The sequence below is a fragment of the Etheostoma cragini genome, chromosome 20 (genome assembly GCF_013103735.1).
Source record: "Etheostoma cragini isolate CJK2018 chromosome 20, CSU_Ecrag_1.0, whole genome shotgun sequence".
In the NCBI taxonomy this organism is placed as follows: domain Eukaryota; kingdom Metazoa; phylum Chordata; class Actinopteri; order Perciformes; family Percidae; genus Etheostoma; species Etheostoma cragini.
Window position 1 is genome coordinate 64,523 of NC_048426.1, and position 12,930 is coordinate 77,452.

At 41.3% G+C, this 12,930-nt stretch overlaps 1 protein-coding gene across 2 annotated transcripts in view; it reads right to left on the reverse strand.

Annotated features, from left to right (window-relative positions):
* Window positions 1–1,235: 1,235 nt before the first annotated feature.
* psen1 (presenilin 1) overlaps window positions 1,236–12,930 on the reverse strand; it is a 17,953-nt gene continuing 6,258 nt past the window's right edge. For both annotated transcript variants that reach the window (XM_034858651.1, XM_034858652.1), the window contains exons 3-11: window positions 11,178–11,518; window positions 9,374–9,515; window positions 7,495–7,562; window positions 7,147–7,367; window positions 5,956–6,054; window positions 4,419–4,511; window positions 4,125–4,298; window positions 3,199–3,317; window positions 1,236–3,006 (exon numbers count right to left, since the gene is read on the reverse strand). In XM_034858651.1, coding sequence (XP_034714542.1) covers window positions 2,851–3,006; window positions 3,199–3,317; window positions 4,125–4,298; window positions 4,419–4,511; window positions 5,956–6,054; window positions 7,147–7,367; window positions 7,495–7,562; window positions 9,374–9,515; window positions 11,178–11,518 — 1,413 coding nt within the window. In that variant the 3' untranslated portion in view covers window positions 1,236–2,850. The remainder of the gene's footprint in view (window positions 3,007–3,198; window positions 3,318–4,124; window positions 4,299–4,418; window positions 4,512–5,955; window positions 6,055–7,146; window positions 7,368–7,494; window positions 7,563–9,373; window positions 9,516–11,177; window positions 11,519–12,930) is intronic.

A 12,930-nucleotide genomic window follows, 5' to 3' on the forward strand; every position in this document is an offset into this window, starting at 1 on the left:
ATCTCCTGACATCAACATAATGTAAAATCTATGGATAGACCTTTTAAAGAGCAGTGCATGACAGACAGCCCAGAAATTTCAAAGAACTGGAAGACTTTTGGAAGAAGAATGGGCAAAGATACTTCAGACAAGAATCAAAAGACTCTTGGCTGGATACAAGAAGTGTTTGCAAGCTGTGATACTTGCCAAAGGGGGGGGGGGGGGGGGGGGGGGGGGGGGGGGGGGGGGGGGGGGGGGGTAAAATATGCAAGTGGCTGGTAGATTTGCTTCACCCACAAGGCAAAAACAAACAATGGTAATCTATTGAGTTGCTGCTAAAATTGGAACATCCACTAACCATTTGACAAAAAGCTATAAGTGCCCCTAATGTAGCACAAGTAGCTACACAATGATTGTTTCCTGTGAGATGGTTTACAGATCACTACCATTCAGACCCCCCACAAGAGAAAGCAAAGAGATGTGGGACTGGGCTTTGTTGTTGCAGGGGCCAGTCAGCTGTTATAAAAACCTCGGGGAAGTTCAGTGCTTGTGTTTCATTTTTCCCCTCATAGTGTTTAAAACATTCTTGCAACAGCAACAGATCGGAGCAGCGACGTTTTCTGTACGAGATCCTCACGTCGCCCTAAAACCGACTGCCGAGTCTGGTCTCCGTTACACCGCAGCGTGACATTGTTGAAATCAGTCTCGACTTTTCGCCACAGCGGCTCCCCCCGTTGCCGCAGCCGAAACGCACTACTCCCCCCCCCCCCTCCATTCAAAATGATTAGACAGACTTGAGACAAGTCCCAAGAAATGAATGAGACCTGTCTGAGGCCCGCTGCAGTGTGTGTGTGTGTGTGAGAATTCAGCCTGAAGAAAACTGTGTGTAAAGCCTCAATTAAAAAAAAAAGAAGAAAAAATACATACTATTTTAGGTTTCATTATTTATTCGTTTACTTATTAAAAAACTAAATCTGAATTCAATAACCTTGCATAACACACATATGCATGTGAAGGACAGAAATAAAGCCAGTCACCCAACATATTCCCTCAAAACAAAAAGGAAAAATAACATTTCAGAACAAATATCACTGTATTATTCCCTCTTGGTTTCTTCTGTGTAAGGATGAGACTCGAGTGCAACGACGAAAGAGCAATCAGCGCCGCTCGTCCTTCGCCACCAATCTGCACTATCCCATATTTGAGAAGTGACAGAGCTTGGGTTCGTACACATCTCAATATTCATACCAGATCTCTTTTTTTTACCTTTTTGGTTTGTTTTTATACTTAAAAAAAAGACACATAAGCAAATAGTGCTTGATAACTGGAGATTAGATTTTCCAACAATGTTCACAAATTCTAACGAATTAAACTAGATCCGATCCCTCATTCATCAGGACTAAGCGTTTCCCTCGAAACACAAACAGAATATCAGTCAAACGTTGGACGTTTTCACACTTGTCCACAGTTTCCTTATCTGTGTAGGAACTCCGGTAACATGTACCCTCATGTTTCAAAAAGTACAAGTTTCTCTTCTGCATATTTTGAAAAACAACGCACTAGTATCTGCGTATGGTCCAAATGATTGTGTTTGATGTGGCATAGATCAAGACAGCACCAGGAGAACATCATGACAGCAGCTATATAGCCTAAAGGTTCGGAGATTGTGACCAGATGATCACAGGTTACAATCCCTGGGCAGGTTGCAAAAACAAAGAATTAAAAAAAAAACTATCTGAAATCTCAGTCAGGGAAGAGAATGAAAAGCCCATTTCTGTCCCACAATAACAACAACAACTACTACTACTACTACTGAAATGCCCTCGAGCAAGGCACTGGACCTCCGACTGCTCCAGCAGAGCTGCTCAGTGGCTGACAGTACGGGACTGACATGGCAGGCAAGTCTCAGGTGTAAGTGTGTTAAGTGTGTGTAAACTTGCCTCCCTCTGCAGGCTCTGCGTTCAAATGTGATTTGACGTATAAAAAAATAAAAATAAAATGAAAAATAAAGAGAGGTCACGGAACATGGTGAAAAATCTCTAATCAGTCAGTGTCACAATTAAACTCAAATCTTAGTTCTAGAGACTATTAATTCTTCCACTAGTAAAACTTTTCATTTGTTCAAAACCTCCCGTTCAGTTGAAATCTCGCGGGGAGTGAATCGCTCGGCCTCAGAGCTCTGCTTTTTCTCAACCATTCTACATAGCGGTGAGGAAAGCACGTCTGGTGACTGACAGCTCATACACAACCAAACTACACGTTCACCAATGAAGGCTTTCTAATCTTGGGTTAAGTTTAGGGGGGGTGGTGGCTTCCAAAGTCGTTAAAAAAAAAAGGGAAAATATTCGATCCAAGTCTTTGAAGGGAGATTAAATGAAACAGTCTCCCTTTTGCTCAACAGCTCCCACCAAGGTGTCCCTGAGCAAGGCACCTGCTGTAAAGCCCCAGTCGGAGAAGACGCACTGGGCAGCTCCCAGATGGGAAGCAGGGTGCTGCTGAGAAGAAGCAGACAAGCTCGTGAAAAGCTTCCCTGGATTAAAAGTAAAAGAATAATTCCACTAACGTCTGATAAGCTCGGATCGGCGATTTGAAGAGGAGGTCCCAAGTCAAGCGGGAAATGTCACTTCTTGGTTTAAAACTCAAATGAAATATTTAAGAAACCGCTGTCGTGGGGAACACCCCCATCTTGGCATTGATAAAGAAAAAGGCAGAACGGAAACAACTTGAGTTCTTAGGAGGGGATGTGGGGCGCACGAGAGGCCCCTGGCCTGCGTTGCCCTTCGCCCCCCCCCACCCCCAGCTTTGAAGGGACTGCTCTCGTGTTGTTGGCCAGAGGGCTATGTGGGTGAGGGTTATCAGGGCAGCGTCCTGCTAGATGTAGAACTGGTGTAGCGCCAGCTGGTCCATGAAGGGCTGCACCAAGTTGTCTGTGGCGAAGTAGAAGACCAGGCCGAAGAAAATGGAGATGGGCAGAGCGGGGAGCGCTTTCTTGAAGATGGCGAGGAGGAGCAGGGTTAGACACAGGCCCTGCGGGGGCAGAGACAGGCGAGAATAAAAACAGACAAAATAGCACACTGTGTAAACGTATTGTGTAACCAAACAAAATCAGCTCGGCCTGTTATACAATCAAGCGGTTGACATAAAGTGGGGTTAGATGTTGTGAGAGATGGTGGCGGTGACTCAAGCTGGACACCAGAATAAGCAGCCGGGGTCACTCACAATGAGGATGGCTACGAAGCAGGCGAGCGTGGTGTTCCAGTCGCCGCTGGCCGTGGCCGAGGCCTTTCCCACCAGCATGCTGTAGAAGATGAAGTCTCCCAGTCCCAGTTTGACGCCCCCTGATGAACACAGGAGGACACCGCATTCAGGGTGGAGTCAATTCAAACCCGAGATTCGCCCTCCTACCCCTGTACAGATCTCCTCTCAGCTGTAATTACTGTCCAAACAAAAGCTCCGACCGCGTATTTACTGAAGCTTTAACCTTAGAAAGAGCGCAGGGCTCTACAAATAGTACGGACGTGAAACCTAGCAATTGCCATGAATAATCGCTTCCTAACCTGCTCCTGACTAAAAACAGTTTGCAGCCAAAACATGTAAGTCACTTTTACATACGCACTCATTTCACAGAGCAGGGGCTCACATAAAAATGTTCCCAAAATGTTTTTATGTGTTTCAGAAGAGGAAACTGAAAGATGCTAATTACACACAGTCGGATAACCTCGGAAGTCCCAAGTTTGAATTACAGAGCTCGGCTTCATATTAGGGCTGCGGGGTAAATCTAAAACAACCATAATGTAGTATTATTTACGCTTGTATTCGATGGTTTAACAATATAGAGCGTACACAATGTGTATAAAGAGGTTTATGAAGGAGCAAAAAGACATTTTCAGAAATATATATATATATATCCGTCCTGCTTAACTTCATGTTGATGGGCTTAGTCTATAATGTCCATTTTTATATTAAAATAACCAAGCTGCATTTAAAAAAACAACACCTTTTCTTTTAAATATGACAACAGAGAGGTGTTAATGTTCCTTATGTGTGCCAAATAAACATTGAAAAAAGATGGTGAAATAGCCTTCATTAATGACTGAAATAAAGCTTAAATACTGGATTTTAAATACTAGTCGCTCAGCACTCACTCTCTTCGTCGTCGTCTTCGGGGGGTGGGCGAGCGGAGGGCATCTCCTGGATCTCCCGCCTGGTCTGCTCGGTGGTCTGGAGCGTCCCCAGCTGGTGCTCCTGCTGGGTGACCCAGTTGGGGGTGAAGCCCCCGTCGTCCTGCGAAAGACTGGTGGCAGCCGGGGACGCCACGGCTGCAGACAAGCCATAGCAGTTAGACTAAACAACACAGTTTGAAAGGCAACCCCCCCCCTCCCCCCCACACCGCCAAAGGAAGATTAAACATGACTCAATCGCTTTGACATGGCGCTCACCTTCGTGAGCCCCTTGTTGAGATGACGCCCCTTCTGTCGAGTTCCTTTTTGGCCGGTCAGTGTCGGCCATGTTAACGAGCCACACCATTGTAGCTGTGGAAGAAGTCAGAGTCAAACTACTGAAGATGTCAAGGGTGGTGTTACAGCTTGAACCAATACATCGGCGGGCGGATATTAGGCATCTCCCGAACTATCGGTAAAGGCATTTATAATGGCCGATAAAAAAACTGGACAAACTAACGCCAACATTCATACGGTTGACCGTCCGTCCTTTTTTCCCCTTTAAATATGCATTCATCAGAATCATTTATAATGACAAAGAAATTATTCTTATAAATGAATATTTAAAAAATAAAATAAAAAACGGACTGTCAACCATGTTATGAGTGTTGCCGTTGCATAGTCTGTCCACCAGAGGGCGCTCTACAACCTCCCTGTTGGCAACACTGAATTTCTATTTTTGATAATGTGTTTTCGTTCAAAGAACTTTAAGTTTCATATCTTAAGTTTGTATTTTTATACATTTTATGTGTCAGAACTTTAATATATTTTGATGTTCTGTTATGTTCTGTTGACAATAAAACAAATTATCATATTATTTTAGTGAGAACTCATTAATAACTACAAATAACTAATGTTAGGATTAGGTTTGTGTTTTGCTATGCGCTTCTGGATTTGGCCAAAATATTGGAACATCAGATTTTTTTTTAAACAATATTTGTATCAGTATCGGCCTTAAAAATCCTTTATCGGTCGGGCTCTAATCGGTGTTACAATCAGGATCTTATTTAGAAAACTCAACAGGGCTTCCACTGAAATTAAACTGCTAACTTAAGTCATCTTAGTACTTCACCTAAAACCTTTTAAAGTTCAAACATTTTAAATAGCTTAAAATGTTGATTTTTTAACGTGTATGACATGTTTCTGTCTGGCAGCAGCCACCTAAAGTTCAACTTAGACTTTAAGTTGAAATTCTAAAATGAGGGGAATTGGCAGTTCAAGCGAAGCACCACCAGTCTTAAAGGGAAGAGAATTAATGTGAAATTAATTAATTAATGCTGAAAAAAAGTGTCATTTCAAGTGACTGCACTAAATGAAATAAAAGTGTCAGATGAAGTGAAAAGTGGTGAAAGATGATGAGTTGTCGAGTGAATGTGCTGAAACGGGTTTAGGAGTCACTTGAAGTGAAAATGCTAAAAAGGAGTTGAAACATCAGTTGATGTCTAACCACTTAGGAGTTCCAGTTAAAGAGCTTTTCAGCACTGAAAGAAGTTGAAGTAAAAGTTAATGGAAAGCCCTGAATATTTATGGGACTTGGAAGTGAAAGTGCTGATAGTGCTTGTATTTGATCTACAAGCGCTGAATAGAGTGTCATTCAAGTCAAAACTCAGCGTGTGTTGAAGTGGCAGCTTAATAGAAAAGCAATTTTATCTCCTGTATGTTTGCTTTAAAAATTGGTGTTTCATTGCCCCCCCTCAGTTTTATTACAAACAAATGTTAATAAAGTAATGTCTATAATAATCTGTGTCTGTCTTACAGGAGTAGATGAGAGCTGGGAAGATGGGCTCGTTCCTCTCCTGAGCCGTCTCCACCAGGATCCTCAGAGGCCCTTTGGGACAGAGAACCGCTAACAGATCTGTGAAAGAAGAAAGAGACCAGTCGTTTAGCCACTGAGCGCTCTGACCTGACATCTGTGATAACAAGAGGCAGAGACGTCAGTGAGTTACGGTCTACAGGGTTGATCGCTCCAAAGAAATATTAAAGCTCCCAAAAGCTGCCTTTCTTCTCTAAAGGTTTACTTCCACTTACAATCAAACAAGTGCAGTGAATCTCCAAGTATGCCAGAATCACTATGATGCCATTTCTATTTCCACTACACACGTTGCCAGTTAAATATTCATTCTTGTAACAGGAACTTAAAATGCTACTGTCCCTCCAAGTAGAAACTCGTGAAAATGCAACATAATTTGAATAAGTTGGGGAAAAACTCTGTCTTTGTCCTGCAAACGTAATGCCCATAATATTGACAATAAAGTAGTTTTTTGGAAAGTATGTGGATTATGGACTACTTATGGACTGAGAGGTAAGGACGACCATCAACATGCCTTTATGACCGATACCTAATCTATCTGAACCCATTGCTGATGTGTCAAGAGAAAAATCAAAGAGCAACTCCTTACTTACTCTCTTTTTGTTCCCAGTATTTTGGCCATTTGAGCAACCACTTCTAACTATTACCAAGAAAGCAGCTTATTGGGAATAAACTGCTATTTTTGCTGCTGTGGTGCCAGCTCTCCCCCAGACTTCCTTTTCTCATAGACTTGTCGTTCAACCAACCCTTCCTGAAAGGATTCCTCTTTCAGTTTTGGGCCGCCCGACCCATTGTTTCTTTTAGCACACCAACAATGACATTTATCAACACTTGTTTCATACATTCAGCTGGAAACAAAAAGAAACCCTCAGAATAAATTTGAATTATTGCTTGTGTTAATATTTTACATGTTAATAAGAGGTTTGGCTTTGGCTCCAAATCCATACCTTTTTACTTTGCTAAGAAAATGTTGAAAGAAAGAAAGTTAGATTACACATTTCTTTTTCTCCCCCATGCCCTAAAAGGAACCAGATGACTGTACATGTGGTGCGCACAATAACATCTTCAACGGGTCAGGTGAAGAGTTCATGTTTTTTCCTTAAAGGTGCACAGAGTAGCATAGAGAGGAGGATTTACCGTAGACGGATATGACGGCTAATATGAGCCAGGCGGTCCACTCTGGCAGGTACTTGATGAAAACCAGGGCCATGAGGGCGCTGATCATGATGAGGTAGGCCTGCTGGAGCCGCAGCGGCCCTTTCCAATGAATGCATATCATGCCCACCACTCCGAAGTTCCAAATGATTACCGCCAGGGTGAAGTAGTCCATGGCCACATTGTAGGTCTTAAAAACCTCTCTGTTGAGAGCAGAGACATACTGTAAAAGATAGGCTCCATCCATCCTCGTAAAGAATTCAGACAGCTTGACATTCACGAGAATGTGTAGGAACCTTAGAAAATGAGACAAGATCTTTGAGAGCTTACTTGAGGTAGATGTAGGAGAAGAAGAACAGCAGGAGGAGGGAGGAGAGGAAGAGCCAGCCTTGGATCACCTGTGAAGGCAAAGTTCACGGTTCATGTTTCAGCACATCAGAACTAGCAAGTACTTGATGCTGCTGCTTGTTTTACACCCAGGTTGGGGGGCAAATCCAATGAGTATCAGAGAGTTCAGACCGAGTTCAGTTCAAATCCGTTATCCTGATGAGCTCAGCCCCACCGGTTGGTTAGTGTAAATCATCATATTTCAAGCCAAATAATCCAATTTTAATCGTGATTACTTTTGGCTTCCAACAATCACAAAAACTATGTAATCTAGAAAAACGATCATTATTATGTTATTATGTTTTTTGTTTATTTTGTCTCGTGTTGGGGATCCAAATGAAAAACGTATTAAGAGAAATGTCACAGTTGAAAGTGTTTTCACTTTTTCAGTTTAGAACGCCTTAGTGTGCAGCTTTTCCTTCATATAATTTTTTTTTAATTTTTTTTAACAGCAGGTAGGCCTGCTGTGCTCTGCAAGTCCAAACGTCTACTTTAAAAAGGGTTGTGAAAATGAAAATTTGAAATCGTCTGTTATTTTTTGAAATGAGAAAAGTTAATTAATAGTCATTTCATGGAATTCAGTATGACACGTTATGCCGTAAACCATTTTAATCTGAGCATGCTCGACTCAAATCCGCACTCAACTCACATCGGGGGGTGACAAACATCACCAATGTAGACAACACTTTCTCCGTGCATTACCATGGTAACATAAACACCCAGGATACGTGGCTGCAACTGAGGGAATTTGACACTACGGAAATAGTATAATCGAAACAAAAACTGATACCGATATAAGAGGTATTTTATTAAAATGTGTATAACTTCCAAAGCGATGCGCAATGGCTGATGGGTAATCCTGTTTGGCAACTTCCAGCGAAATGATGAACCGATGTTCAGTTCTCGCCCACCGTGTTCACAGCTCGCTTTGAACTGAGCATGTGGCTCCCTATGGTTTGGGATCTTACTTAACATGGCTGAATACCCTGCTCAGTCCACCTTGCAGGGAACTACTAACTAATCGATTGGACAAGGACCCTTAACCCTCGTGTTGTCTCCCATTCGACCACGCATCGTCCTCCTGGGTCAAAACTGAAATGAAAATCACTTTTTCTAACGCTTTGGTCTTTTTTTCAATGTTTTTGGCACTTTTTTTTGAAATCTAACACTTCTTTTCACTACCATGTAGGGACAGCACTAACACAAACTCCTTATTACATCTACACTTATTTTTGGGGGATACATACACCTCATTTATGGGAAATTATAGCTAATTCTTGAGTAAAAAAAGCAGAAGTTATGAAATTTTTAGGACTCATATTAAAGGAAGAATGGCATATGTCAACGTTCAGTCGAGATACTGTTTCAAGAAATCAAATTATTTTCACATGCAAAAAAAAAAAATCGAGCATAACACAAAATTCAATAAGTCTATAGATCTTTGTTGTACTTGCGTATTGCGATGTATGGAATCATCCATGTTATTTTTGGGTAATCAAAATTAGGTAAACCCATATTTCTGATTTAGAGGTTTAGATAAGCACATAAGGAGGATCTATGAGAAAGAGAAAGATTTACCCTTGAATGAGTAACAACTAAATAAAACAGATAAACAATCATTGTCTATGTTTGAAATCATTGTCTATGTAATTTTCCCATCACACAGGTCATATTTCACCCGAAGACAACACAAGGGTTAAACAAAATAGAACCATCCTTACTGTACATTTCTGACCATGACACAGTTATATTTTTCATCTCCGGTCTGCAGTAGATGGGACTGCTGCATGTGTGCTGTGACAGGTTTTAGCATGCCCCGTACCTTGTAGCAGCGGTACTTGTATAACAGCACCAGCACCAGTGTCATGACGATGATCACGGTGATCATGATGGTGGCGTTCAGGATGGAGTTGAGGGCTCTCTGTCCCACTGTGTCTGTGTCTTCAGGGAACGGTGTGTAGATCCTGGGGGGTGACACACATCTCAGTTAATCAGCAAAAAACATTTAATAATTAAATATTAAATTAAAATAATTGAAATAATACAACTAAATTATGGGGCTTAGTCTCAGCTGGGGGCAGATTAAGACAGGGATAGCAGGGGGGAGTGATCCCAGTAGCATTGATAGAAGAGAAGTAGGAAATGAATGGGTTCCAAATCGTCCTAAATTTCTCCGGCTTCCCATCTCTCACATATCTTATGTTTTCAAGATGGATGCAACTCATTAAGTCACGTACTCAGTTTATATGAGTAGGTTGTTGGCTTGACTTCCAAATGAGGAGAATAGTTTGCCTGAATATTAAAAGTACAGAAGGCCAGCGCACTGTTATGGAGGTGTGACAAATTAGCAGTTTTTGGGTAGGGAACAAAACGTACAACAAGTGGATAAGGGTTAATTACAACTGACAAAGAATTAGCCTGTCAAATGTGAATGCAGAGAAGCCGGGGCCTGCCTGCACCTATCATGTTGAATGTTTATCTGATGAGCAGGTGGCACCTTGTACGGCAGCCCCGGCCACAGTGTATGAATGTGTGTGAATGGTGAATGTTTCCTGTAGATGTAAAAGCGCTTTGAGCAGTCGTTAAGACTGGAAAAGCGCTATATAAATACAGCACATTTATCACATGTAGGATCTACCTCTGGTTTGATCTTTGCTAACCTGAATTTAGTCCAATATATGCAATGAATGAATTTAATTTGGATTAGACTATGACGGCTGCATATAGACGAGGAATGGATCCTATTTAGAACTTGGTTCCTGTCGTCTTTAAGCTTTTTGAGTGTTATGTATTTCATTGTCTGCTCCAGCTTTTCCAATGTTTTAGACATAGATATGGTAAAAGTAACTGTCCAAAATGAGGTCAAATGGCCTTTTTCTTGCTGAAACACTTATGATTTCCTTGTTACATGCACATAAGTCTTTTACAAACCTAGGGAAAGCACTGTAAGCTTTCTACTATTTCAGGAAGTTTCAATTGCTCTGGACAAGAGATAAGGTATTAAAGGTTATGTATCAGTGCTCTGAGCCATTCAGACACTGCTTTGATGATCTTATGCAAACACAGCAATGCCTTGGTATTCAAACTATGGAGATATGATCTATATCTATTGCATTAACTCCACCTAGTGGCGCTGTGGCCATATTGCATTTCATTCAAACACCAACTGAGCTTCAGATTCTGTCAGTGGTGGATGAAGAATTTAGATCATTTACCTAAGAAAACGTACAAATACCACACTGTAAAAAATACTCTGTTCCGAGTAAAAGTCCTGCATTAAAAATGTTGCTTAAGTGAAAGTGTGTAGGTATTGTCAGGAAAATGTACTTAAAGTATACAAAGTAAAAGTAATCAAAGCAGAAAAATCCTTACATTTGAGCAACGATACATACTATTCTGTCAATCAAGTGTTTAATGGTCTCCTCATTTCAGCTTGACTTGTAGGTCTGTATAGTGTTGGGTAGTTTAATTTATAATAAAACATAGTAGTTTATGAAACTACATGTGTTCTGTGTGCTAAAAAGTAGAGGAGTGGAGTAAAGAGTACAATATTTCTTTCTGTAAATAGTTACATCCAACCCCTGGATTCTGTCCAACACAATCTTTTCCGATGCGAGAACACTCACAATCTCTGGCCGTCGTTCTGGGTGTAGAAGCTGACAGACTTTATGGTTGCCACGACAACCACCATGCAGAGGGTCACGGGAACGAACAGCATGATGACGTGCTTGGCGCCGTATTTCAGGGTCAACTCTTCATCCTCGTCCTCCTCGGCCTCCAACACGCGGGGAGGCTGAGGGGCGGGCGGCTGTCCGTTCTGCTCCCGGCAGCTACCATTGCCTCCTCCGCCTCCTCCATCATCCCCCCCACCCCCACCTTCTCCACCTCCTCTGGACCGGGCTCTGGCCCCCGCAGCCTCCTGTGGCTGCTGGCTGGGTCCACAGGCCACACTGGTCTCCTGTTGGTCCTGGATGGGAGAAGAATCACTTTATTTTCTAAGAAATAATACAATAATTGTGTAGGGACAGTTTAAATAAGCGTACTTCTATAATAACACCCACACAACACATAAGTAAAGTAAGTAATAGGGCTGGGACCAGATGCTTTAGTCCCGGTTCAATTCTTTTACAATACATGGCTTGGAGTTATATTGCGATTTTCCTTTCCTTCTTTAACAAAAAACAAAACGTATAATTAAAAAAATATACAGGAAGAATGACCATCACATGTCAGCATCAGTCTGACATTAATTTCATTTGTAAAGATGTACATAACATGGATTTTCTCCATTTTCTGCTTTTGCTATGTTTTGCTGGAAACAGATATGATGTCGCCATGAGCGGCACTGTAGAAACAGAAAATATTTGGGTGGATCATAGGTTAAAAAAAAACACCTATGATCCACCTAAGTATTATTGATTATATATAATATATATATATATATATATATATATATATATATATATATATATATATATATATATATATATATATATATATATATATTATGGATTCTAGGGAAGATAATGGATTAAAAAAAATCCATGATGTATAGGATTTTCGTAATGAAATTACAAAGTAGTCGCAAAGTTCTTTATAAAGATAAAAAGGTCTATTTTGATCATCGCTTATATTTAAAAATAGGAATGATTTTCTGCCATCTTTTAGACAAACAATCGATTTATCAAGAAAATAAACAGATTTCCCAACAACGATAACAATTCTTAGTCTCAGCCCCATACAACACATACATCAAAACACCACAAGCTAATTATAACAGAACAATAAAAGGCATCACTACTCAAAATACAGCACATGGCTCAAGCACAAAAACATTTAGAAAAGAAATTGCCCTTCAGCTGAGATCTAAAACCCCAGAGAGTTCGCTGACCAGAGTCCCAGGGGAGACTGGTCCACAGCTAGGGACCCAGGACCGTCAACGCACAGTCCCGTCGTGTTTGAGATACAACGTGTTTCATACAGACATTAATACAAAAAGTACCATGCTAAGTGGGGCTGCACAATTATTCGGATTTTAATTGCGATCACGATGTTGACTTCCCACGATCAAATTTGCGTGATTGAGCGTTTTTTTTATTTGAAGCGTCATTTCATAGAACGCTGATTTTTTTTGCAAAGCCAATCTACCGCTCTGTTAACCCGTCTGCTCATGTGCCAGTCAAAGTAGTTCCCTGCACCCCGTGCAGCTTAGTTTCTAGATGGAGACAGTCCCAGAGGACAGAGGGACGGGAGGACAACTCCACAGATAGCAGTCGGTTATACGTCGGTCTCAAGGTTTAACAGTTTACCTAAACGCAACATTTTGTCCCGTCTGTGTTATTCAAACAAGAGCGGTGACCAGTGCTGCTTGGTGCTAGT